This window comes from Rhinolophus sinicus, chromosome 16 (genome assembly GCF_057876585.1).
Source record: "Rhinolophus sinicus isolate RSI-liver-muscle chromosome 16, RSI-T2T, whole genome shotgun sequence".
Taxonomy (NCBI): domain Eukaryota; kingdom Metazoa; phylum Chordata; class Mammalia; order Chiroptera; family Rhinolophidae; genus Rhinolophus; species Rhinolophus sinicus.
Window position 1 is genome coordinate 132,131,375 of NC_142516.1, and position 26,837 is coordinate 132,158,211.

Sequence of the window (26,837 nt, forward strand, 5' to 3'; positions counted from 1 at the left end):
AGTTTCCCCTGAGGAAACAATCAGTGGTTGAGGGCTGCAGAGCCTTGGCTCTTGGCCCAGGGGCTCTGGTGCACTGATACGAGGTTCCTGCCCATTACGCAGACGACATCTTCTCCTGCCTTTCCAAAAGCATCGGAGAGGTAAGAGGTTTGTCCCGTGGTCTCGGCGCAGGACCTATGAGGAAGAGGTTAGGATGAAACTGCTGGGAACGCGCAGTGCCCTCTGGACAGACAGCCCTAGGGCCCATTCGTCTTGTTCCTTTCCGGCTGACATTCTCTCCCTTGTCACACAGCCCATATAAAAATGAAGCAGCAGCAATTTTTATTTGAGGGACCTAAACTGAAAATAGGTTTAGAACATAATTTAAAAAAATAAAACAGCAAAAGTAGCAAAAAATATATGACCTTTTTAAAAACATTTTCCTTTTTTTCTTTTTTCTTTGTTTTTAATATATAGCAACTGATGCCTCCCAGCCACCAGGAGCATCTTACCCAATGGGTAAATCTCTGGTAACGACCCTTTTAAAAAGACATGTAAATATATACTCAGATTTATACACTTTGTGTTTTCTTCATAGCTATATACAAAGTCCCCAGTTCGGGGCTGGGCCCCAGGGCCACGACACTGCTCCCAGCCTCTGCCTCCCTGTCCTCTGGTACCAGGTATTTGGTCAGCAAAGCAAATTAGTATCGGAATTAGTAAGCCACTGGCACCATCTATCTGGAGCAGAGGTCACCGTCAACTGAGGCCCGAAGCACTGACCTCCCCTCACTATACTGTAGCCCTGAGGACGAGGCACCTGCCACCAGAACACGGGCTTGCGGGTTACGGTGAAGCAGACAAAACCAACACAAGGAAGCTCCGTCAGCTCGCTTGCATGTCTGCTCACCTCCCACTCCTAGGCCTCCAAGACAATGCCAGGTGGCAGGGAGGGGTGTTGGTCCAACATTTGGGAGGGAACAGAGTGGCCATCAGCAAGTACCTGCCTCTCTGTTCCTCTCTCTCACAAGCAGGTTGAGAGGAGGAGGAAGGAGAGAGGTGAGCTCAGTGGGATGAAGGCCTCAGGTAGGCGGCTGGCTCCTGCCAGCAGGAAAGGGGCAAAGGGGAAGGCAGTGAGTCCAGCGCAGCGTGGTGGCTGAGGGTTACAGCTGAGGATGGAGTCCGGGGAGGGGCAGTGCTGGGGTGCTAGTCAGCGTCGTTTGAGTCCGCCATTGGCAAGCTGGGCTGGGTGTCGGGGCAGACAGGGCTCCTCAGGCAACGGCTCATGTGAGAAGACGGAATCCTCCCCTGAGGAGCAGGTAGAGCTTCGGGTGTCGGGAAAGCTGGGAGAGTATTGGTCCAGGGGCATTGACAGGTCCAGATACTCCTGTGATAGGAGAGAGAAAGCAACAATGGAGCCAGCACTCACCTCCCTGTGGCAGTATTAATTCACAGAGATGTACCTAACTGGTGATGACTGGAGGTCTAAGACGGGGCAGCCTCACCTGGTTGGAGGTCAAGGCCACAATGCGGTCCAGGTCTTCTACCAGCTGCTTGAAGGTCGGTCTCTGAGAGGGGACAGCGTGCCAACAATCCCGCATCATCATGTACCTGTGGCCGGATTGTAAGGCCAGGGGAGGAAGGGCGGAAGCAGAGATTAAGAAGCTCACGGGGGAGTGACTGTGGGAATGAGCAGGAAGGAAGGGCTGCTGTATCTAGTTAACACCTCTTCCTTCCTCTTCCCATCAAACCCATTATGCTCCCAGGGCCTAGCTCAGGACCTCAGGCATCTTCTCATGCTTACAGCTCATTGGTGCAGTTACTGGGCTTGTCCATACGATGACCCTCCTTCAGCAGCTTGAAAAGCTCCTCCACAGGCACGCCAGGATATGGGGAGCCGCCCAGAGTGAAGATTTCCCACAAGAGCACCCCAAAAGACCACCTGTGGATAAGCACAGAGCCTCTGGGTGTTACGGGCACAAAGCTAGGTACCTAGAGTCCTTTCCCTCTCTCTTTCACCAGCGTGTCAGATACTCATCCTGAACCCACCCTACCCCCAACACAAATCCTGAATTCCAAGGGGAATACTAGGAGACATTGCAGAGAATAGATTGGTTTTTCAGTCCCCAAGAACAAAGTGAATAGATATACAATGTTTTTTTCTGTTTTCTGAGATGGAAGGAGACCCTCATCAATCCAGAGGGGAGGACAGGACCCTATTGTACTGGACATTTTCTAACCCAAGTATCCCTGGCAATGGCCTATTTCAAACTCACACATCACTCTGGTGGGTGTAGATCCGGTCAAACAATGCCTCAGGTGCCATCCACTTCACAGGCAGTCGCCCCTGCAAGCAGCATGGGGAGGTTGGGGGTGGCCCAGGGCAGGGTGATCAGGGAATAAGGAGGGTGCATGTGGGATTGGACTTAGGAAGGAATGGGCATGTTCAGCTCATCCCACCACACTGATTTTCAGGCAACGCAACCTGCATGGGGTTACAGCAGAGAAATCTAAATGGGAGAGAGCCTAGCGCTGCAGAGCTGTGGACAGACGACATGCACCGAGTGGCCATGTCAGCACTTACATTGGTTGTCTTCTTATAGTAGTCGATGTGGTGAATGTCCCGAGCTAGGCCAAAGTCTGCGATCTTCATCACGTTGTCCTCTGTCACCAGAACATTCCTGGCGGCCAGGTCTCGGTGTATGCACTGTGGAGGAAGCCAGGGGAGGGAGAGATGGAATGCAGGTGAGGGCGGGTATAGGCTCTAGGGGTCGACGGCTGTCAGCACGTATCGGGGTCCAGCTGTCTGAGACCTTGTGTGCTACAGCACTCACTCTGCAGCTGGCAGGCAGGCCTTCTCCTGCCACACCACTCACCCGAATATTCTAGTTCCCTGGTAGAATGTTCCTCATTTCCACTTCAAACCCAGCCATTTGAACAGCTCCAGAACTCTCAGTCATTAGCAAACTCTCTGTATCTGCCTCTTTTCCTGGTCTTTCCAACTCTTTTAGCTCTGGATTTGTACTGGCAAAGGCTGAACCTTCACGCTTATGTCCAGTCTGTATAGGTATGTGCTCTCAAGCTGTCTCTCCAGCCATAGCATATCCATGCTGGGTTAGAGCCCAAACAAAAGAAGCATTTACTGAGCACTAAAAACTGTACTTAACACTCTCACACAACTTCATTTTACTCCCATAACCATTCTGATTTTGTATTTGAAGAAACAAAATATTACACAGCTGCCCAAGCCTGTGCAGAAAGTGGCAGTGTACAGATCTGAACCCCACTTAGTCTGACCCCCAAGGCCACAAGGCTACACTGGCTCTCCTGATGCCGACATTCCCTGAGAGCCTAAGACAACACATATAGTCAGTGCTCAATGTGTCTACGATGCCAAGGGATAGAAAGTCATAAGCTGGGGTACAAGGAGGGCCGTTCCCACCCCAACTTCACCCGGGAGAGCTGTCAGGTGCCGCACCTTCTTAGAGGCGAGATACTCCATGCCTCGGGCCACCTGATAAGCACAGGATACCAGGTCCTTGGAGGACAACTGCTCTTCGGGGTTGTGGCTGGGGTTGTAACAGTATTCCAGCCCAGGAGGCCTCCGGGCCTGCAAGTACTCCCGGAGGTTGCCCTTGGAGGCATACTCCACGATGACGTACAAAGGACCTGAAACGTGAGGATGAAGAGGCCATCAGGGTAGGCAGGCTGGTAAGCAGGTTTCACCTCACCTCGAGGAAACCCCACCATCAAGGGCACACCCTAACCTAACCCCCCGTTTAGGAAAAATCATCCCACCACCCAAAGAGAGTCAGGGAAATAATTCTTCCCAGTATAGTCCAGAAAGTTCCCACGCAGAGTTGGGGGTTAAGAGCCCTAATCTAGACCACAATTACTCATCTGTTTCTATCCACACACTGTGTTTGTGACTCTAGGTATCTGTCTTCTCAGATGAACACCAATGGGCATCAGCCCAGACCCCAAGAAATATACTGAAACTACTGCTAACCCTGCCGCTCTCCTTACTCCACTTCCGTAGCATGGCTGAGATGCCTGCTCACTGATAGCCCAGCTCAGTATCTTTTCCTTGACAGATACTGTACTTTGAGTGGCAGGCCCACGTTCCCATCTGAGGCCCTACACCAAACGGGGTGGGAAAGCCCGGCCTGGCTCAGCACCTACCATCCTGCGTGCAGGCCCCCAGCAGGTTGATGATGTTCTTGTGCTTCCCAATCATCTTCATCATCTCCATTTCTGAGATCAGGTCTGACAGGTCTTTCTCTGTTGCATCCGCTTTGCACACAAACCAGAGAAGGGGATGAGACTTGTTTACTTGGGAAGGGAGGGTGATAGGAGAAAAGCTAAGGGGCAGGGGATGAGGTGTATGCCCGAGGAGTCCCTTTTCTCCGGAAGTGGCTTGTCTCCTCCCCTTTTCATGTCCACATTTATTTTCCCTTCCCTCTCATGACAGCTGTTGTTGCAACATGTGGTAATGAGTGGAGCAGAGGACATGGTGGGGAAAATCAGCTAGCGATGGAATCTAGAATAAACACCCAACCATGACCCAGGCTGACCCCAAGGCACAAAGTGAGATCACGGCAATCTCGGGGTGCAGGATGCCTCCTCCACTCCCCGGCAACCCTAGGCAGACCGTGTAGCAGGTGTGGGCAAGGAAAGTGCACCACCGAGGGTGTTCCACTTGGCCCGAGGCCCACAGACTGCTCGGCAAGGGAAGGGATCATTTCTGCAAGGACAGAAACATCACTTACACTTCAACATCTTCACAGCCACCTTGGTCACACGGTTGGGTTTGTCCTTGTCCAGCCCAATGGCCTCCGCCAACACCACCTGCCCAAAGCAGCCCTCTCCCAGGGGTTTGCCTAAAACCAGTCTTTTGAGGAAACAAAGGGTGGAGTAAGTTGAGGCTGGTAAAGTTCAAATTTTAGAAGGGCACCCCATTTCCACCTGGCCCCATTTGACCCAGTTGTGAGTGGGAAGTGGAAATGATGCTTCCCGGACACATCTGGTGCACCTCCAGCCCCTAGAAGGTCTCAGTACAGCACCTCCCACCATGAGAATAACAAGCAGAGGACTGCCTCACAAGGTGAACTTAGAACATTACCTGTCTCGAGGCAGCTCCCAGCGAGGGTCTTCAGGGAGCTCATATTCAGAGACCCCAGCCAGCATGGGGGTTCCACTGGAGGAGAGACGTGAGGGCCGAACCAACAGAACCCCAGAGTTCATGGACGCACTGGAGTCAGCCGACACCTACAGAGAAGCGTGGGGTCACCCTTCTAGCGAGGGAGGTGGGGGGGGCGGCGCAGAGTCCTGCAATTCCTAGTCAGGACTTTCCACCAATGACAGATGAATGTATCTGTTACCTGATGTTCCTTCTCCAGCACCAAGTGGCAGAAAGACCACAGAAGGTCTTTGGACTTGTTTTTGCCACCAACTAGCCTTTCTTGGTTTCACTTTACTCACCTTTAACATGAACAGACCATAGCTACGTCTTCCATGCTGAATTTTATAACTTATCACTGCAATAACAGCCCTATCTCATCCAGATTCTTTGTGAAAATCCTGCCTCTGATTACGGATTCCTAACTCCCAAAGCACCTCCCGGAATGAACCCAGATCTACATGAACATTCCCTCCTCTCACATGCCTTTACCTTTTGTTCCATTGCCTTGGAGAATGGGAGGGAGGGCACACAGGAGAGAGAGGGCATTTTTGGGACCTGACTTAGGCCCTCCTCTCTGTCTTCCATCTCTAACCAGCCCTCGGGCACAGTTCAAACTTGTAATATCCATTGCACATTTGGCCCACCTAGGACTTTCTCCCAATCCGCGTGCCAGATTATGCTGGGCATATGGGAACCCAACTCTATGTGGGTCAGGACAGTCCACTGCCCCTGGCCCAGAAGCCAGAAAGCAACCCCAAAGCGGCAGGCTGGGGACAATGGACAGGGTGGGTGTTAGTGGGTCCTGGAGGAGCCCCTGGGGCACAGGGAGAGAAGGTGATGCAGAGCGTGCAAATCCCCTATCTACTTTCTGTTACCTGTCTGCGCAAAGGGATGCTCTTGGCCAGCTTGTGCACGGCCATCTGGCTGTGGAAGTCACTCTTCTTGGTGCCACTCTTCATCTTGTAGATGATGACAGAGCCCACCATGCAGGAGATGAGGAAGGCCCCCGTGCAGTAGATGATGATCTCCAGGTATAGGGGCGAGGTCATCACCGCCGGTCTTTCCTCCAGGGCTGAGTCAGTGTGAACAGGGTGTTAGTAGGCTCTGGGGGCCCAGCCCACTAGGGTCCCTAGCTCCTAGCTCCACCCATCTCCTTTCCTCTGGGAATCTGTAGGGCAGAGAAGAATCAAGCGAGGTCCTCGCTAGGACTGGGGTTCTGGCACTAAGCAGATCGGACATCTTAGGATCTTTGAGGCTTCCTGATCCTGACTTGAATCCCTCAAGAGGGATGGACTGGACCCATCTTGCTCACGAGTCCCATCGTCATTAATTCAGGAGCCCTCCTTGCTCAGCTGGACTGCTGGGCTACCAGGTACCCTGCAAGGGATAGCTGAGAAGTCCCTTCGTCTGGATGCCTTTCTCAGCCTCCTCATGGAAACACGGTCCTTTTCTGCAGTGCCTTCGCACTGTGGGCACACACATAATCACATGGGGACAGCTGAACTGCTTTCTGAGAGTCTTTTGTCTCTGATTGTCCCTGAGAGTTGGGATGGCACCTGGTTCATTTCTGTAGGCCACAGCACCTGGCATATAGTGGCATTCGCAGAATGAGGACAAACGAGGGCAGGAAGGAAGGGTGTGTCTGTGTCCTGACTTAAATATCTCACCTTTCACCTATGTCATCTTTGTCAAGTCAGATGTGTAAACATTTTCACCTAGCCAAACCACAGGCAAAACTGACTTAATTTCCAAACATGTCTTAGACTGCTTGAGATGAAAAATGCAAACTTTTCTGCAGTTCTTAAGAATGCTACTCACTGGCCCTGACTCCTAAAACAGTAGAAGGAAATGGTCGGGGGGCGTGTTTTACTCTTTTCTCTCATCTTCCACTTAGAATTTAAATTTACTCCATTCCCACAGAAGCCCATCCATTCGATCCACCACCATTCCCGTCCACGGAAGACCGGGAGGGTGTACATCCAGCATCACAGCACTGGCTGCGTGGAACCCTCCCCCCTCCACCAGCGTGAACATCCCTCTTCCCTCCACAGCCCTCCTCCCAACCCTCCCCTTTAAAAAACCCCAGCCAGTCACAGAGGCAGGCACCTGGGGGGCCTCCCCCAAGAGGCACCGGGTATGACCCCAACTGAACCCCAAGAGAACTTCCGGGGCCTGGCAAGGAGACAGCAGAGCTGATAACAAGAAGTGTTTGTTTTTCTCCTTCCCCAGTGTTGAGAAACAAAGACAACTGAGTGGGAGTACACATGGGACAAAGACAGTGACGATGACAAAAACAGAACGCTTCTCTGCCTCAGCAGGGGTGTTATCAGACCCTATTGGGCAAGCAGGGCAGAAGAGGAGAGAGGAGAAGCTGCAGCAGTAACAAGAACAGCGCAGTGCCCAACCCACATGCAGGACCTCAAAGAAGTAGTGACAACCAGCTCCGGCCCTGCAGTCACCGGCCCAGCACCCCGAGCAAGCTGCAGGCTCCTTCCTTCCCAGCCCAACACACAGACGTCCCCTCTCGGAAGAGGAGAAACGTCAGCAGCCAGGGAGGCTGAACGGGCACCCTCCCGCGCCCCACGGCTGCCTGAGGCAACTCCAGTGCACGGGGCTTGGCAGCATGGATCCTCTGACATCAGAGGTCGGCCGCACAGCAGGGTGGGCTAGCATTGCTAGCAAGCCTCTCTGTATTTACAGAGTCCTACCTTCAGTGAAAGGAGGAGTGGGGCCCTTTCTGAGACTTTTGGGGCTGGCAAAAAGGATCAGACAAATCAGGGATGGCTGCTAGACCCAAGGATGGAAGGAGCCTGCCCTGGAAGAGAGCCCGGCTGCAAGTGAAGTCCAGATCCCATGCATGCATTACATTGGCCAAGGGGAGAGCCAGATGCAGGTGTATAGGTGGGAGGCCTCCGTGTTCCTGCAAAACGAGGAAAGCTCCTGTGTGAGCCGAGAGGAATCAACCCTCCAGGTTGGAGAAATTGCTGGAGCCGCTCCTCTACGGCTCCCGGCTCTGTGTCTCCCCCCAGCCCCGCAATGCATGCTCCCCCCGTGCCCGTGGCAAGGGCAGGACATCGAGAGGAGAAGTCCAGTGTATACCTTCCAGAACGGTCAACCATGCAGAGTGATGGGAGAGTCCGATAGAGTTACCCGCCAAGCACGTATACTCCCCCGCGTCCTCAAAGGAGACATTCCTTAAGTGGAGCACTTCCATCTCTTTGTCGGTGGTATTAACTCCGGCAGTCTAGAAGAGACAATGGAAGCAAAATGGACAAGCACAGGACATGAGACCTCTACAAGACACAGAGAAAGGGAGGGAGAAAGATAAGGGGGCGAAAAAACCAGAGAAGAGATGCTCCCCAGCGTCTCCTTTGCAACAATGAACAAACAAAAACCACCAGGCAGCGAGACCTGTTAGAGAAAGAGCGTGAGACCCTGAGGGAGGAACTCCGGCAGACCTGAGACGACGGGGGCTGTTATGACCCTTCACCAGACGCTGGCAGCCCCTGGCCCATCTAAGCATGCGGGCAGTGGGCAGCATGGAGAAATGGGGCCCAGCGAGTCGGGGGGCTGTTTGGTTTCAGGTAAAGAGAGTCAGAGGGCACACACAGGAGGGATGGACGGGTACTGCAGCGCCTCTCTCTCTCTCTGTCTCTCTCTCTGTCACACACACACACACACACACACACACACACACACACACACACGGCATGAGGATGGGGGCTTACACGGGAACGCCTGGTCCCTTCTCAGAGCCATTGCTCAAATCTTCAGTCTGCACATCATTCGCAACAGAGCCAGGCTGTCCTCATGAGTGCACATACAGCCAGGGAACACACAGAAGGCACAGAGGGGGCAGATACCAACACAGTACCAAACCAAACCAGCCTCCCAGGCCGGGTATTTTTCCATGGCTCTGGGCACTAGAAATACAGCAGGATAACAGGGAGAGTTGGGCGCTGGCTTCCCCACCTGCCCCAGCAGCTTGGGGCCAAAATCAAACTCCCAGCACAGGGCCCCATCCGTCTCCCCATTACCTTTTGCCACAGGTCTGGTGACAGTGAGCCACGCAGACTGGTTAGCTTCACCAATATAATTGGAAACCTTACACACATACTCCCCGCTCTGGGCCTCTGTCACATTGAACAGGGTCAGCACTTCCGCATCCGAGCTATTAATCCCCGAATGCTGGAACAAACCAATGACATGCCAGTCAGTGGGGCAAACTGAGATGTGCCTATACCTTGCTCCCATGTGAGGTGAAGGCAGGGAGTGAAGGCAAGGAAGACGTTAAGTGTGATTTATCATCTTTCCCTTTGTAAGAAGACAAGTTGAGTTCAAAAGTCCAAAACATTTGACAGCAAAATAAACCAGAAAAAAAAAAGTCACTGCCCCCAATCAAACATTCTGTTTGTATTGAACCCACGGCTCCAGGACTTGGGCAGAAATTGCGAATGGCCAGAGACAGTGGCCAAGGTCCAAAGCCATGGCCCCATTTCCTACACGGCAGTTTCAGCACCAGTAGTGAAGAGAAGGGATAGCCAGTAAATCTTTGGGACAGCCAAGCCAGGGGAGGATGAGGTCTAACTCTGGGACCAGGAGGTAAACCACTTTCCCAGCTTCTGGTTATTTCCTGTTGCAAGATCCACTGGAGAATTAGGCAATTACCTTCCCTGGATTAATGGAGCATCCAGGGACAATCAAATGTCTGGGAGTGAGAGGAAAAAGGAAGAAAATGCCATTACTCCTGATACTGCTTAGAATTTACCTATGGCATTTGCTTTTCTACCTCTACGTAAGCTGTGCCCTTATCATTCACCCCACTTGCCAGAAAGAATGTGACTTAGGAAACAGCGTGGAAACAGGGAAACGCTTGCTGGAAGGGCTTCGGTCCTGGGCAATGGAAAAAGCAGGAGTCCAAATGCCTTCCTTCAGTAGCTGACCCAAAAGCCTGAGCCACTCTCAAAGCTCTTTAAAAACCCGTAATGCCCCACCTACCTCCCATCGCGCCTCCACTCTGTGACCTGTCTCTAGTCCTGGGGAATGTGGCTTGTCCCTATTTAAGATGGAACATGTGCCTGAAGGGTAAAGGATGAGTCCCAATCATGGGAACTGTGGCTGAACACAGCACTTGGGCCCCGGGAGATATTGGTCTCCTTCCCAGCACCCAGCCCACAGAGATTGGGGCCAAGATTACCTTCAAGATCTGGACATAAGGCAGGTTGTCCGGACCAATCTTACTCCCATTCACCTCGATGTGCTTTAGCCACTGGATGTGTGGCTGGGGGTCACTGTACACCTTACACATGAACTCCACATTGCTGCCCAGGGCCACTGTCTTGTTGGCAGGCAACCCTGCCTGCAGGATGGGCCGGTGAGGGGACCGCTCTACGGAGGAAGGGAGAGGAGAGGCTTGTCAGGCCCTACAACGGTCTCCTCCTGGCCAACAGAGAGCATCTCAAAGACCACAAAGACAAGGTCACCACCCCTCAGCTTTCCCTGCGATGGGTGGTGCACTGCCCAGCCCCTCTGCTAAGCCCCTCGAACCTGAGTTGGGAGAAGGGACATCCTCTCCTCAGACCCTAGGCTATGAGGAACCTCCTCCCTAAGGCAAACAACTCCACGTTTACAGGCAAAAGAAGTCTCCGTTGCCTTCATGGAGAACCCTATCTGATCCCACCCTCAGACCGACATTTCCTTAACTAAAATTATAGTCACTTAGACTCCTGCTGTTCAAAGCATGTTCCGAGAGCACAGCCCAGCGTCACCTAGGAGCTTGTTAGAAATGCCGAACTGCAGACCCTGCCCCACACCTAACAGACCAGAAGTTTCTTTTAAGGCCATCTCCTCAAAACCAAGACAGAATGCTGGCTATAACTCTTTACCTTAAGAGCTCTAGAGAATGAGATTCAGAACGTGTAGAAGGAACGAACAGGATGCAGTTGGAGCACCCAGTTTCTCATGCGGTGCCCTGGAGTCAGCACAGGCCTGGAGTCTGCATGAACTAACAGCCTGACTCCCTGAGCCTCAGCGGGCTCCTCTGTGCCAACCCTGCAGGGGTGCCATGAGAAGCGCAGCTGATGTGTTTCAAGTGCCCAGCACACTGTTGGCGTTCATGAAGCAATAGCTACTATTAGGCTAAATTTAACATCACTACTGCAATCCCCTCCTGAGACTATCAACAGCAGCACCTTTCACTTTAACAATGAGTCATAGCACTATCTGATCCCCTCAGCTCTTATTTACAGATAAGAAAAGCATGGCACAAAAGAGGAAAGTGACGTGCATAAACTGACAGCTCTTCAGTGCCAAAGCCAGGCGGACTTTATCCCGAACTAAACCTGGACCCCATGGCTGTGTCTCGGCGCCCCTGCTCTCTTCCCTCTAAGCTCCTGTCGCCATTTGCATTCTTACCCACGACATCGAGCTGGTAGGTGTGGTTAATGCTGCCATACTCATTCTCCACAATGCAGGTGTAGTTGCCCTTGTCAGAAGGCACCACAGAGTCCATTATGATACTCCAGGTGGCATACCGGACCTGAGGGGAAACATGCCGAAGGGCTCCAGTGAGGGTCTGCGGGACAACACAGGCGGAAGCCACCTGGCAGCGTTGGTGCCCTGTGGCACTTACCCTCCAATCTGAGTCCAGAGCACACGGCCCGCCCGTGTGGCACCGCGAGGCATGGCCAGCCCGCCCCCAGCCCATGCACACTCTGAAAGAACACTTTAGGCAAACCGAGTGTGAGGAACTCTGGACGTCTGACCCCAGCAGCTAAGGCCATGGTGATCTGGACAAAGGTGCCTTCCGCACGCTCCCAAATACTCAGGGAACTTTCCCCACTCTGCGCTCTATCCACACTGTGCCTGTGCTGGATCGGCTCCCGGCGACGAGTCTGGCCCTGTCTGCCCTTAATGTCTCATTTCAAAAATCATCTCCTCCAGCCCAATCTGTGATCAGAACTGTTCTCACTGTACCTCTAATGAAGCACTGAGCACAGCCTGCTTTTCATGACAGTACTCAGGGACATCTGCCCTCCTACGAGGCTGGAAATTCTGTATGGGCAGGAGGGCTCCCTGTTACCACTCCCAGCACGCTGCTGTGCTCACAGCGTTTGGTGAATTAGTGTACAGTGGTTCCCGATTTTTCTCATCTCCTCTGCTTGTCTCATACAAGATTGAGAAAAGAGCAGCTGGATGAGATGGGAGAGAAACAGGGACTACAAGGTTGATCAGAGACTCTAAAGGGATTACAATGGACATGTTCCTCCTACAGTGTAAATGGGCAGAGGACATGAACAGGCAATTTATGCAACAGGAAATGGAAATCGTTTCTTAACAGTGAAAATTCTAAGTCTGTTCGTAAGCAAAATAACGCGCAAGAGAACAATGGGACACTATCATCTATCAAATTTGTTGGCGAAAGTTATCATGAGCTTATCATTCTTATACTCTGGTATGGGAGGGAGAATTAATTTTCCTTTTTAAGAGAGTAATTGTTACCATAATAAAATAAAATTTAAAAATAAAACCACACCCAAACTCATTATCGGCGTCATCCTCCATTAGAGCAAATATCACAATAAAATTTTATGTCTTCCCATCGTACTCTGAACTCTCTCTTGCCTAGTATACTTTCTGGAAAGACATGTGTTCAAGCAGTGTTCATGTAATAAATGAATAAGCGAATGAATAAATAAAATTACCTAATTAGCAGGGGAAAAAAGTAACCGGGTAATATGTATCAAGGCCTTACAAATGCTTGTGCATTGATCTAGTAACCTCACTTCTAACAATCTGTCCTAAGGAAGAACATTTAAAAATGATGACAAATATTTAAGTGCAACTACATTCATGGTAACATTAATTATAATATTGAAAAACTAGGAAACAACTAATAGCACAAATAATTCATCAAATTATGGGACAATTTAGTAATGGAATATTATTCAGTGATGAAAAATTATCCTTCAAACCCATGGCAAAAGATTCATGTTATAATGTCAACAAGTGACAAGATAAGAAGTTACATATACGCTGTAATCAACTATCTAAAAACCATATACATGGGGAAAAAGACCAAAAAAATTTCAACTTTATTTTCACTTGTTTGTATTTGAAAGTTTTCTAAAATGCATTACTTTTATAGTGACAAAGCCCTATTTGAAATAATTAAAGGCATATGATAAGGATTTTCTAAATCAACTTTGCCCGTTCCTTTTCCTCTAACTGTCATATATACACATACCTTGTAGCCTCCAATCCTGTGGTCAGGTTTGAATTCTTTGCCATTTTTCAACCAGCGCAATGTTGGGTTAGGAGTCCCACTGGAAGGGCATTTGAACTTCACTGTCTTGGCGGCTGGCACTGCATGCAATTTCTTTTCCATCTTTTCTGGGGACGTCCAGTACGGAGCCACGGCTGCTCAGGGAAAGCCAGGAGATAGGCAGGGGCTGGTGAGGCTCAGGAGCAAGGGCCCAGGCCAGGACCTGGAGGCACCCCACCCCCTGCCCAACAACTGTGACCCATGCCCACACTGCCCGGGATGCCCGGAGGATCCCGCTGTCAAGCATGATGACCCCACATGCCCGCTTCTCCTCCCGACCTCCAAACAGCCAACCGAGCCTCCCACTTCCCGCCCAAACCCAAGTGCCAGGCCCGCAGGGCAGTAAGGTAGGAAACAGTGTCTCACGCATACGGTTTGGTTTGGTGTTATCTGTCTCTTTCTCCTCTGAGGAGGAGTCATCATCGTCATCATCATCCTCCGAGGAGGGGAGAGCATCTACGGGAAGGAGAAGGGGGTACTGAGGGCCCTCCAAGGGAAGAGGGGCTCTCTAGATTTCCACCCATATCAACAGCCACCCCCTAAACATAAAGGCCAACCCACTTATAGCTGAGCAGACACCCTCCCCATACTGACTCCCAGGCCCTTAGTGACTTCCCTTAGTGACTGTCTCTCAGAGGGATAGAAACAGTTCATTAAGAGCCAAACGCTTGATGCTTGTCCCCTTTCTTCCCCCAAACCAATGCACTGCCCCTTTCTGCCCAGAGCCATTACACCGGGCAGTTCCAGCAGGGGCAGCGGGTCCTCTGTAATTGAATTGCACCCTGCATTCAGAGGCTCGCCCCCCTGATGGAGCCACCCAGTGTGCTGGGTCTCAGGACTAGCACCCAGGGAGCCTGTCTCCTCCTTTGCCCTGCTAACCACTGGGAAACCCAGACAGATCCAGGCACACTGAGGCCAGAAACTATTTCCAAAGCCATGGACTGAACAACCTACAGTCAGACTTTTTCTAGCATGCATCTGCTAAGGTTTGGAAGCTGCCCTTCTTAACCAGAGCAGAGAGGAAGGCCACTACACAGTCCGCAGCTGCCAACACTTCTCCCCTCGTAGCCATTCCTTTTAAGAGGCTTGACACATATGTGGTCACCAATCAGGGCTCATGCCAGATCCTTCTCCAGTCCTGGCTAGTGCTTTTGGGGGTCGGGAGGGAAATAAAGGAGGTAAGTCCCCGTTAGGGGCAGGTTATAAAGGATGTCTAAGTGGAGGAGGTGCCAAGCCCGCACCCTACGGGTGCACAAATAGCATAAAGGAAATTTCAGTTCTACTTCATTTCATCCTGCTTTTGTGAAAGTCGCATTCTAAAAATGGCAGATTCCCAAAGTCGCAGAGCTCTAGGGTTCCCTGGCTGCCCTAACACAGCTCTAGAAGCTGGAGGACAGATGTTTTCCATAAAGCCTGTGGACATGGCGGTGCACCTGGATCCTTCCCCATCACAGTAGGGACCTCACAATGTATTCGGGGGCTCTAATCACTAAGCCGAGTACCAAGTCCAAATGGCAAGGGAATGAGAAGATAGAAGCTGGCTGAGCCCCCACATAGCACCCTGGAGATGTGGGCAAGTGGTGCTGGAACAATCCGGGTCTTACTGCCCCCAGAGTATCAGCAATCACCTCCAAGGTCGATCTGGAAGCACGACCTGGTCACCCCCCTGAGAGCTAAGCCGCGCGGCGGGCAGGGAGCAATGTTAGTGGGCAGCAGTTTCTGAAGCAGAGTGGGGGCAGATCATGGAAGGGGAGGAGGTTCGCCTCCCCCTGAAACTAGCAAAGAAGGTGGGAGGGGTGGATCCAAGGAGAGGGTGAGGGCAGGGCTTTGCTACCAACCTGAGACATTGACGGAGAAGTAGGTGGTGTCACTGCCTGAGGGGCTGCTGGTCACGCAAGCGTAGAGGCCAGAGTCGGTGGGCACAGAATCCCGCACCTCCACCTCCTCCCCTGTGATGCGGGTACGGTTGCTTTCCACCAGCTGCACCCCGTCCCGCAGCCAGTTGATGCTCTGGACATCGTCCCGCAGCCGACAGCGAAGCTGCAGCAGGTCACCAGGGTGGACCAGGAAGGACTCCACTTCCACAGGGGCTCCCCAGGGCTGGGCTGCAGCCACCCACAGGGACCAGGAAGAGGAACCAAGGGACCGGAGAGGAAGAGAGGGAGAGGGAAGGAGGGGAGAGACAAAGGGAATTACGCTAGCTGCACTGAGCTGCCATATCCCGGGGCCACAAAGCTGGGGAGGTGGGGACTGGAACATGGGTCAGTGAGGAAAAGGATGGCTACCTGGGAACCCCCATCTCTTCTTCTCTACCCACCTCCTCCAGAGGTTCAAAGGAAGAAAGAGGCAAAGTTAGGAAGCAGCTGCAGCAGCATTAAGCGGTTCACATTTCATTTCCCTCCATCCTAGGGGACAAGGCCAACTCTCTCCAGGACTTCTGTATCCAGAGTGCCCCCTCCCCACACATTTAGTTCTTTGCCAAAAATGGCCACTTCCCAGAGGAACACCCCATTTCCTTTTGGCTACGTCAGCCTCACCTCTTTCCCTACTAACAGGTAAAGAAACCCCACCCCTCAAAAATCCAGCAGCCCACCCCAAATTGAGAGAAGGCAATTTCTCAACCGGTGGCTCTGGGTTCAAGTGATTCAGCAGGGGGTTCTGGCGCCCCAATGAGTCAGATGCATAAGATGCATTTCGGGGAGCGACAGCCCAAGGAGAGGTCAGCTCAGGGGAGCCTCTAGCTAACAGGTGTCAGGCCAGAGGATTCAGAGCTTTTGCCTATATTAGGAACGGAGGCCTGCAGCTGCCACCAAACCCACACTTGTGCTGGCAGCCTAAGCCAGTGCACACAAAGCTCCTTTCTCCTCATCCCACTGCACGGCTCCCTCTCCCAAGCCTCCCACCTTCCTCTCCCTCTCCTCTCCCCCAACACACTGTCATGCATGTCCAGTTCCCCTTAACTCTCTTTCCCCAGAGCCAGGGAGGTCCACAGCTCACAAGGTCTGATGAGACCCCATCCATACATCCATCCCTCTCACGATCAGCAAACTCCACACTCAGGCTAACAAGAAGGGCTGAAGCCAGACACACCTCAGAGTCCACCATGCAGGGCTGTTACCCATCTCCTGAGCATCCCCCTCTTCACTAACAAGGGGCAAAATCCAGTTTCTATTTCCCTTCAGGAGGTAAAGGAAGCCTTATTTCTCACCACCGGTCCACCATCAGAGGCTCACCTCCTCATGCAACCCCACCCCGTGGCCCTGCAGGACTTGTGTCTGCCTGGCTCTCTCCACTCACCCTCTGATTCTCAGCCCAGCTAGTAACTCTGCCTGAAGCCTTTGCCCACTCCCAGTCTAAGTCTCTAAGTCAGGTGAACTCCCACTACACTTGTCACACTGAAGGAAAGTCCCCTTTCTCAATTCACTTGCGAGGGTGGGAATGTATTGTATTTACCTTTAAATCCCCAGCGCCTACTACGGTGCCTGGCACACCAGAGTTGCCCAATAAATGCCTGCTGGATAATGCAATAATGACCCCTGCAGTCACACGGTTCTTGCTTGTCTTCCTTTCTAAACTCCCTTTCCTCCTTCATTACCGTCATTTTCAAAGAACGCATTCAGAATTGCTAAAGGGGTTTCAGCTAGAAACCTTACAAATGAAGAAGTGGGCATCCTGGACGGCAGATGGTACTAGGGAGTTTTCCTCAGTGGGGCCCCGAATGAGGCTGAGGGGCTAAGGCTGCAACCCAAGGGCTCTGTCTTAAATATTGGGTAAATACTGAATCATCAAAAAAGGGGGGTTGCTGCTTTAAAAGGGTTTGGAAACCACTAGGTTAGTGCTCATTTATTTTAGTGAATCAGGTCAAGAGGAGCTCCGACCACAAAGGTGAGCAGACCGCACAACTGATTAAAAATAACCTTTTGTGGGTCTTAAAAAGAAGGTATTCTTTCCATTTTTAATGGCTTGTGGTTTTGCCAAAAGAAGAAGAAAAGCAGTTCAGCCTCAACCCTTCAGGAAACAGCAGACACTCCTATTGATCCAATCTCATTTCCCTTCAATGACCTCACAGATTAAATATTTTGTAGCTCGTGATCTGTACCAGCCGTTGGTCAAACAGTAAAGTTAGTAAACTCAAATTCTTAGCTTCGGGTATCACAGCCTGTTTTGACAGGTCCCAGAGACCAAAAGGCGGCAAGTAGAACACGGGCATTTCCCCAGGACAAAGCAGCAAAGGGACACTAGCTCTGCTGACACCAGCTCTGGCCAACTGTGGCTTGGAGCCCTAACTTCCCGTTCATCCTAACCAGGTTGTGCAAACAAAACTCTTCTCCATGATCTGTAAAAAGCTTCAAAGCCTGCTTTCTTGTCCCTGCCCCTGATGTTCAAACTCACCCTGATGCTCCGCCTTGATGCGCTGTGTCCCATTATTCTCCTGATCAAGACCCTACACTGTACAGGATAAAACCGAAACCCCTGCCTGGCATCCACGGCCTCTCACCATCCGTTCCCACCTCTCCATGCAGCTTCTGCTTCCTACCTTCCACTCCAAGTCTGGCTGTTCTCTGCATTGACTGCATCCTCCTTTCACAACAGAACTAACTTCTGCTCATGGCTGTCAGCCATCTCTCTAGCGTCCCCGGACCCCACGCTGCTCAAAGTGCACCATCAGAGATATGCAGAAGCCTCCTGTTGGCACTAGTATGTCTACCCTAATTTTCTGTACAACAGCTACTGTCTGAATCACACAAATTTGCATTCAATTACACATCATCTTGTATGTTTCTTTTTTTAAAAACACCTTTATTGAAATATAATTCACATACCATAAAATTCACCCATTGAGAGCATATAATTAAATGTTTTTTTGTATATTCACAGTTATGCAACCATCACAATTAACTTTAGAACATTTTTACCACCCCAAAAAGAAACCTTGTACGTGTTAGCAGTCACTTATCATCTCTTCCCCCTCTCCTCTGTCTAGGCAACCACTGAATTGCTTTCTGTCTCTACAGATTTGCCTATGTTGGATATTTCATGTCAATGAAATCATATCATATGTGGTCTTCTGTGACCAGCGTCTTTCATTTAGCATACTCTCAGGGTTCTTCCATGCTATAGCATATCTCAGGACTTCATTCTGTTTAATGGCTAAATAATATTCCATTGTATGGATATACCACATTTTACTTATCCATTCATTGGTTGATGAACAGTTGGGTGGATTGTTTCCTGTCAAAAGTGTCCATGTCTCACTGCTCCTAAGAAATAGCAAGCAACTCAGAGCAGGATGGACTGTTATAATTTTCCCACAGTGCCTAACAATGTCAGAAACAAAGAAAATACTCATTGGGTCATGAATTGAACTTAGCACCTGGCAAAGACTAATTTTAGAGGAACCCCAAATCAGCCACTGGTTCTTGAGTTACAGGGGTTTTTCATGGCTAATAGGGCTCCTGTATGCCGAAGTCTCCATTTACAGAGAGGGGATAATGCCACTTTCTTCCAGGAGGTGATGGAAAGATAACCAAGCACTTACTGGTTTTACTGGTGCTGACCATCTGTGTCAGCAACCTGAAGAATGGCCCTGACCTGTGGAGTCCTATGGAAGGCAGCTGATGGGAGACAATCACCGCTCACTGGTAGCCTGCAGCAATCAAGTCACTACACTCCATTCTCTTTCGGTCTTTCCAGTGTCCTCATGTATGTGCTCAAGCAAGGAAAGGCCCCTGCATCTGTGGCTCCATCTTTCCTGAGCTGGCCTTTCTCTGGTCAAGACCAGTGGGCCAGGGCTACACTTGTTAGGTGTCAGTTAGCAAGAAAGGAGCTAACTGATCCCTTTACTGGACTGGCCATGAAAGACAAAGGAAAGAAAGCCAGTGTATTGCTCAGCCACTTGAAATCAACGTTCCAACTCTTGGAGAACTTATTCACCGGAATGAGGGTGCTGTGAGGGAAGCAGCAACCACAACACTCGCTTTATGTGTCTTGTTTCCTGAGAGACGACGTGGGGAATGGAGGCCAGAGGACATTTGGTATCCGGATTCCATGGTGACTTAGTCGGAGGCTGAAAATGTTTGGCATGAGTCAAATTACAATGTTCATTCACTCTCACAGGCGCTAGATGCAATGTGTTCCAAGTGCATTGTGGGAAAAAGGTGCATTGTGCTTCAAGGTCCACAGTACAGAGTTACTATTATCATCACCGGGAGAGGGAAGGTTAGAGTTAGGTTTGATTTAAACATGCTTAGAGGATGAAGGCCATCAATGCCTCAGAGAACTCTCCAGAAAATAGGATAGAACAAAGGCTCTGTTTAGCAGCCGGAATCGGAGACTGAGGAAGCCTCTGGTACTGAAGCAGTTTCCTGGGACAGAATAGATGGCAAGTGGAAGGCTGCGCAGGCTAGACGGGTACCCCTTTCGTGGGAGTGAAAGGGGTTCACACGCTGATCACCAGTCCTACGCCTCTTCTCTAATGGAGCCTCTCCATCCCTTCAGGGGAAACAAGGAGTAGCTGGGGACCAGCTAGTAATCAAGGACCAGCTAGAAAGACAGAGCGGTGGGGGCTGTGTTTCCCATGGTGTTCTCAAGTCGAGGCACAGGAGAGTTAATGGAGCCCCGCGGAGTCCCTCTCCCTTCCTACTTTCCTCCAAAATACCACAGCTTTGTCATTCCCCAGAAGTCCACAGGATGCAACATTTTGCTTATGGCAGGACTAGCCAGACCCCTGCCACAGTCACCTCGCAGGTCGATCCAAGTTCTAAGTCTCTGCGTCTCTTGCTAGGCACGGGCATCATGAGGGGAGGGGGCATGACGCGCTGAGGAGGCCCAAACCCATAAAAACCTTGCTATTCTTATGAGAAGATGAGACCCCAGTTCCCCCAAATTCAAGAAAATGGGGAACTTTCTTCAAAATAGCTATCATTAGGTGCCTCTGTGAGCCCTTGCTACTGTACCAGAAACAGCAAAGAAACAGCAAACCTGGGCCTGGTCCTAATGCGGGTGATCAGATTTACCTAACACCTTGGTACGTATGAAGCACTTTGTATCGCAACACGAGACAACTGGAGAAGAATGTAAGATCCCAGTACAGGAGACCCGACACAGGCTCTGAGTAGTTACAGAACTTAAAAGTATCAGTGGTCAGAGCAGACAGCAGTGTTCACAGCAGAGGCGGGACGTAAGGGTGAAGGAAGAGGGGAAACAAATAAGGATTTAGATTGGAAGTGAAAACTTTGGGAGAAGCAGAAAAGGTAAGGTGCTTATGAGCAGGAGTGTGCCTTGGGATGAGGGGGACTGGGAAACGAGATCACACTCTATGGCCTGTGTGGAACAGAAGGTTCACGAAAATAGTAGAAAAATAATGATTTCACCTTGTAAGGTGGGGAACAGAACAGAACCACTAACAAAGTCCCAGGAACACATTTCTCTGCAGAGACTATGAATGCAGGCCATTCATGCCACATAGACAAAAATATACCTGAAAATGTATTTCGAAACACCACTTCTCCAGCCCTGGTCCCATCACAGCCACTTCGGTCTGGAAGTTATCCATCCCCAAAACCCCATGACTTAACATGAACCCAGTGACGAAAAACAACATATTTGCACAGCACTTTGCAATTTACCATGTGCCTTCCCATATATTTTCTTGGGATCATTAAACAACTCTGAAAATGGTAATACTAATGCTGGCCAATAATTTACAGCATGTTTACTACAATATATCCCGCATACTGCAATGGCTTTTAACACAGACTATCATTTAATACACACAGCAACCCCATGACAGTGATACCATTATTATCTCTCCTCTGCGGATACAGGAGCTTACTGTGTGCCAAGCACAGTTCTCATCTAATCCTCACAACCACCCTGTGAAGTACACACTATTATTTTCCTCATTTTTTACAGAGTGGACACTGGGGCACAAAGAGTTTGTGTGTGTGCCCAAGATGGCCCACCTCGCTTGGCCACCATTTAAACCCAGGTGGCCCGGCTCTCCAGAATTCATACACATCCAGATCCCAGGTCCACCGCTTGGAGAGGTAGCCTCTACCTTTACTGTGTCTTTGCACTCCTTGACTTCAGAAAAGTGACTGAAACCCTTTCTGTTCAGCCCACTGATCCTGTCAAACGGCACCAATATCTCCTACCTTCGCCCATGGGATTCTCAAGTTGGTTGCTTTGGCCCTATCCTCCCTGTCTCATTCCCTCAATTTCCTCAGCCCCACAAGTACTACCTTATAACTTAGTGCTTTTAACTTATAAATGCACCTTCCTGTTCATGTTCATCTACCCTTTAAAGTTGAGCAGGTGTGAGTGTGCACATTTGGCAGGTGAGGAAATTGGGAGGAGAGGGAGGGCGGACTTGGGGCTGATAATAATGCCCTATTTGGTATGGCACTTGATACTCCACAAGGCATGTCAACTCATGTTCATTTTATTCCTGTTCATTTCCATTTAAATATGAGAAAATGGAGGCTGAGGGATTCCTCTCAAAGTCACAAAACAGGGATCAGCATTGGCTCTAGATGCTGGGTCCTGGGCCACTCCACAGCATCTTCCTTCTCACAAAGCACGTGGGAGAGTGATGACCCACTCAGGTACTTACAGCTCTGCCTCGGCCACAAGTAGACAGCACAGCCCCTCCTTCCCACCCTGTGTCCCTGGCTCAATCCTGGATCAGTCACCGGATACCTCACCATGTCCCAAGCCCCTCACCCTTGATTACAGCTTACAGCTGAGCTGATGACCTCTGATGACCTCTGCCTTACTCCACCGAGAAGATTAAGAACGTTAGGCAAAGGGGCTCATCAGCCGTACTGTTGGGCCAGCTCTTCTGATCACACATCCTCAGGCTGTCCCAACTCTCAAACCCTGACCCCTCTATATGGGCACTCTGCATCCCATCCCCTCACACTCCTGAGAGCCTGTTTCAATCTCCTCCAGAATCTGGAGCCTCTCGACTATCTCCCCTCCCCCACCTCAGCTGTCCAATCTCCAGGTTCCGCCTCTTTAGCCAAGCCAATGCCCTCACTGCCCCTTTTATTTTGCTTTCTCCTACCAAAAGGACTGTGCTTCTCCTAAAATGCCTTTCTCCTCCTATCACTCCATCACTTCCTAAGACTTCCTCAATTACGTTCTTCATCTCTTTTTTAATGTGACTTACAAATTTTCATGGCTTTATGTCATACTTATTCACGTTGCTTGGCTGCGGGTTGGTCCATATACAGTGTGTCTTACCTACCCTCTAAGTCAGGGGCGTGTCATCAACACTCTACACTCCGGAGTGTACAGGGCTCGAAGAACCAGCCCCCAGCAAAACCCAGGCACGATGTCTCAGGGCCAGGAGTTCTGTCATCCCTATGAAATCCTTTGGATTTTGAATTTCGGAGTTAAGAAAATTAGGGAAGAACACCATCCTCTTCAGTAACGTGGGGGAACTGGTGGTCCAGGAATGTTTACAGTCTTGGCACAAACTCCCCAGAGATAAATAAGGGGGCAATTGTGGGTGGGGGAGGAACTCGGGGTGGCTTTGAAAGCAAACTTAAAAGGAACACAGAACAGCCCAGCGGGGCTCTGGGAGCCCTCTGCAAAGGTTTTTTATTACGTTACTTTGGCTTTGAAATGGAACTGAAAACTTACTTTAGTCTGGCAAGGCCAGGCCAGAGGGGGAAATCTCACTGAAATCCTGGGGAAAAACTATCATTCTACAAGGCTTGGGGTACAGAGAGGAAGCCCTCAAGCTTCCTGATGCCCTAAACTCACAATGTCCCCAAGATACAAGGAAAGCTGTGGAAATGGGGAGCACGGGAATGGGTGGCAACAAATTCCATTCCCAAATTGATTTGGGAACACCAAATCAATTAGTGGGATCTAACACCCTGATCCAGAAGCAGTCACCAGTCCCCCGACCCAGGGGATTTGGACTGTAGGGTTTTTTTTGTGTTTTTTTTTTGATAGAAAAAGGGAAAAAAAGTAAGAAGGACCATTTTGCATGCAAATGGGCCACAGCCAGAAGAGCCCATTAAAATGTAAAAACTCCACATTCAGCCTGACAAAACTGTGCAAACTGCTGTGTTTGCCAGAGGGGCAGCAATACAGCTACCGACAAAGGGGCCAAGGAACAATGGTGGGCTGAATGGCCTCTGTCAGCAGGTCCCCTTGCGCGTTGCCATGGGGACCCCACCGGGGCTTACTAAAGGTATTTCCTGAGGAGAAAGGCAGTGCACACATGCCCAGGCAGCCCGGCTAATCCTGACAGGAAGCCATCACCATTCAGCAGCCCAGGGGCTTGGGGCCGGAGTTTTGTTTTTTTATTAAAAAAAGATTTCGGTCTTTTGTGTGTCCCACTTCATCACTGTAATTTAGTGCAGAGCTGCCTGCGCACGCCAAAGCTGCAGCCAGGGTCCTGCGCCCGCCCCACGACCCCCCAAAAACAGGTCCCAGTAGTTGGGCAGGAGGAGGCCCAGGCACGCAGAACCCTACTCGGGAGACCCAGGCCGAAAGCATCCAGGGCCCAGAGAGTTCTGTATAAACCTTCAAACAGATGTTGCTAGGGGGTAGCACAGCATCAGAATGGAGTCTGGGGTTCTACCTGATGCCTCCACCTTCTTCATACCTTCATACCATCCTTTTTTCCCTCCTAGGGGTCATGTCCCTCACCTCCCCCTACCTCCCACCTCGGGGAAGCGCACTCAGGCTGGGGACAAGGCTGTAATTAAGTGACTAACAAAGGAATGTGCCCAGGAGTTGTTTTAAGAGAAATTTCCCTTCTTCCTTTCTCCCCACCAAACTCCCTCACCCCAACTGTTTACTGACACACTCCACTATGTAGCGAGCCGAAAAGAAAACTCTTCTACACCCATGTCCCTGAAGGATTCCCAGTACACTTTGCTTCTCCCCGTACCAGCAAGAAAGAGTTGCTTTGGGAAGAGGAAAGTTCACTTAAGACATAGAGGACGTGCAGACCCCACTCAGAAAAGGTGGATACCCTACAGTCAGGGAAGAGCAGTCGAAGCTCACAGTTCCTAGAAGTTTGTGTCACCATTTCACATTTGGCACCAGAGGAATCCAGCCTTGGCAGATTCAGGGAAGAAAGCCAACACCACAGCTGGTGGTGGAGACAGAAACTCCTGTGTGACAACTGCCCCCCTAGGACACAGTTTGGGGCAAATTAACATTTCCTAAGCACACTTGTATGTGGAAGGAGCTATCCCCAATCAAAACAGAAAAATGAAGGCAGCTCTACGCATTCAGTATGATTTGAACCCAGGTCTTTATATTTGGAACGCCCATGCTCTTGCATCTAGATGTCCCCGAAAATATGTTTGAACCTGGCGTTCTCGTAGAATCATAAAGAGAAAAACTGATGGTTTCGGAGGCATTAAAACTGTTCTGCCCAACAACTCCTGAGGGCACCTAGGAAGCTTCTAAAGCCATGGCGGGTCCTGTTTTGGGAAAAGGAGCTAGGGTGCCTCTACTCAACGATGAAAAATTCCCCCAGAAGAACCCTAAACCTAGTAAGGACCACATCTATGGGCTGAAGTTTAAGGGATCTAGATGCTCAGGGGGTGGGGAGAGAATTCTCCTGCCTTTATTAATAATCACGTCCTTAACTCAAAGCAAAAGTACACTGGCCATCAACTGTTACAACACAGAAGTAAGAACATCTTCCATCTTCCACTAAATTGTAGGGGGAAAGCTGGACAACTAGCTGAGCGTGTGTGCGCGCGCGCGCGCCCTTCTAGGGGTCCCGCTGCTAGAAGAGGAGTGCAGACCCTCCCACCACTGGCCCAGAGCCCAGGCCTCCCAGCCATGTGTCTGCAGCTGCGACCTGTCATGCACTTCCTGGTCTGGGTTCTGTAATGGAAAGATCATTAAGCTTGGGGGAGGGGGCAGAGTGAGATGAATCAATGACGAAGAGGTAATCAACCCTACAGCTCCCACTCCACTGTGCTCTAACCTTAAAGTCCGGTCAGGTTCCTTAAAGAAAAGGAATGTATTGCCCTCCTCCCACCCCACCCCCTACTAGAGCCTCTCGGAGGGCCTCCCCTCCCCCACACCCAGCAGAGCTTGTTTGGGGAAGGAAACACCACTAACAGCTGGGCAGGAAAAAGCTGCTGCTCCCTAAACTTGCTGATGAATAAATGGAGGCCTCAGCTGTTTCAGAATCTGCCTTTTGGCCCCCCAGAACCAAAATGGGTGCTTGAGCACACAATTCACCAGGGTTCTCACCACCCCAAGGCGGCTGTCATCTTCCCTCCCTGTCCAATCCCATTGATGGGACCAATCCCACTCTGGTCACAGAGTGCTATATAAGGAGGGTCACCACCCACTGAAGTGGGGAAATGGAATGGGCTCTGCATAAAGTTACAGTTTTCTTTTCAATGTTACAGAAATGACCCTTATTTTTACACTCGGCGAGTAAAGGTGATAAAGACCCTTTTGAAATGATGTTGAATGGTGGTGGGAAGAACGGGGGAGGGGGGGTTAGTATACAGAATTTCAGCCAGGAGGGTGAAAAAGTTCTGGAGATGGATGGTAGCGATGGTTGCACACAATGTGATGTGCTTAATGTACACTTAAAAATGGTGAAAATGCTCAATTTTATGCTATGTATATTTTACCACAATAAAAAAATGGTAATGGTAGTAGTGGGCAGTATTGGCTTTGTAAAAAGGTTCTTATTTGGCAAATTAAGTTGTTGACCCCATGTAAGTTCCAAAATATTAGGGGAAAATTTGACTGGCCCATGAAATCTAAAAATGTGGGACCACTGGTCTGTTTCACAGATTTACAGGATGGCAAGGAGCTAGAGGACCCATGGATATACCACATATTCATTCTTCTCGCTCCTTCACACACACCACGAAAGTTGAACATTTAGTACTGTCTATTTTAAGAAATGAAAAGAACATGGTTTGGGGCTCTTTCTACCTGAGATACGTCTGTCTGGTAGACAGCAGGTGGAAGAAGCAGGACCAAAGGCTTGGGGGAAGGTAAGGGCCAATATCTACACTGGGGACTCCTTTACTCAGACAACCTGGGGGATCGTGAATAATTAGAATCTTAGGGGAGAGAATCCTACTCTCAACAACATTCCAGATGTCCTAAGACATGAGAATGAGAGCCTAGTCTGAAATCTTTGTAAAAGCCACTTAGTCCCTAAGTCTGTCTGTGGCACAGGTGGTTGTAACTGGCTGGGTGCAGCAGAAAGAACATCTGAGTAGAAATCACTCAGATGACTAGCACTACCACTAACTGTGACCCTGCGCAAGCACCTCCGTAACCAGGCCTCAGTTTCTTCAACTGTGAAATGTGAAGGCTGACTAACTTGACAAGCCTGAG

General features: G+C 50.3%; 1 protein-coding gene across 6 annotated transcripts in view; it reads right to left on the minus strand.

Annotated features, from left to right (window-relative positions):
* Positions 1–298: 298 nt before the first annotated feature.
* FGFR1 (fibroblast growth factor receptor 1) overlaps positions 299–26,837 on the minus strand; it is a 46,144-nt gene continuing 19,605 nt past the window's right edge. For 2 of the 6 annotated variants that reach the window (XM_074329637.2, XM_074329642.2), the window contains exons 3-18: positions 15,323–15,589; positions 13,857–13,940; positions 13,407–13,579; positions 11,576–11,699; positions 10,359–10,549; positions 8,261–8,405; positions 6,037–6,233; positions 5,102–5,247; positions 4,749–4,870; positions 4,162–4,272; positions 3,458–3,648; positions 2,564–2,686; positions 2,256–2,326; positions 1,784–1,921; positions 1,485–1,590; positions 299–1,366 (exon numbers count right to left, since the gene is read on the minus strand). In XM_074329637.2, coding sequence (XP_074185738.1) covers positions 1,190–1,366; positions 1,485–1,590; positions 1,784–1,921; positions 2,256–2,326; positions 2,564–2,686; positions 3,458–3,648; positions 4,162–4,272; positions 4,749–4,870; positions 5,102–5,247; positions 6,037–6,233; positions 8,261–8,405; positions 10,359–10,549; positions 11,576–11,699; positions 13,407–13,579; positions 13,857–13,940; positions 15,323–15,589 — 2,366 coding nt within the window. In that variant the 3' untranslated portion in view covers positions 299–1,189. Of the gene's footprint in view, positions 1,367–1,484; positions 1,591–1,783; positions 1,922–2,255; positions 2,327–2,563; positions 2,687–3,457; positions 3,649–4,161; positions 4,273–4,748; positions 4,871–5,101; positions 5,248–6,036; positions 6,234–8,260; positions 8,406–9,198; positions 9,350–10,358; positions 10,550–11,575; positions 11,700–13,406; positions 13,580–13,850; positions 13,941–15,322; positions 15,590–26,837 lie in introns of all 6 variants that reach the window. The other 4 variants (XM_074329636.2, XM_074329635.2, XM_074329646.2 and 1 more) reach the window with 4 other exon arrangements.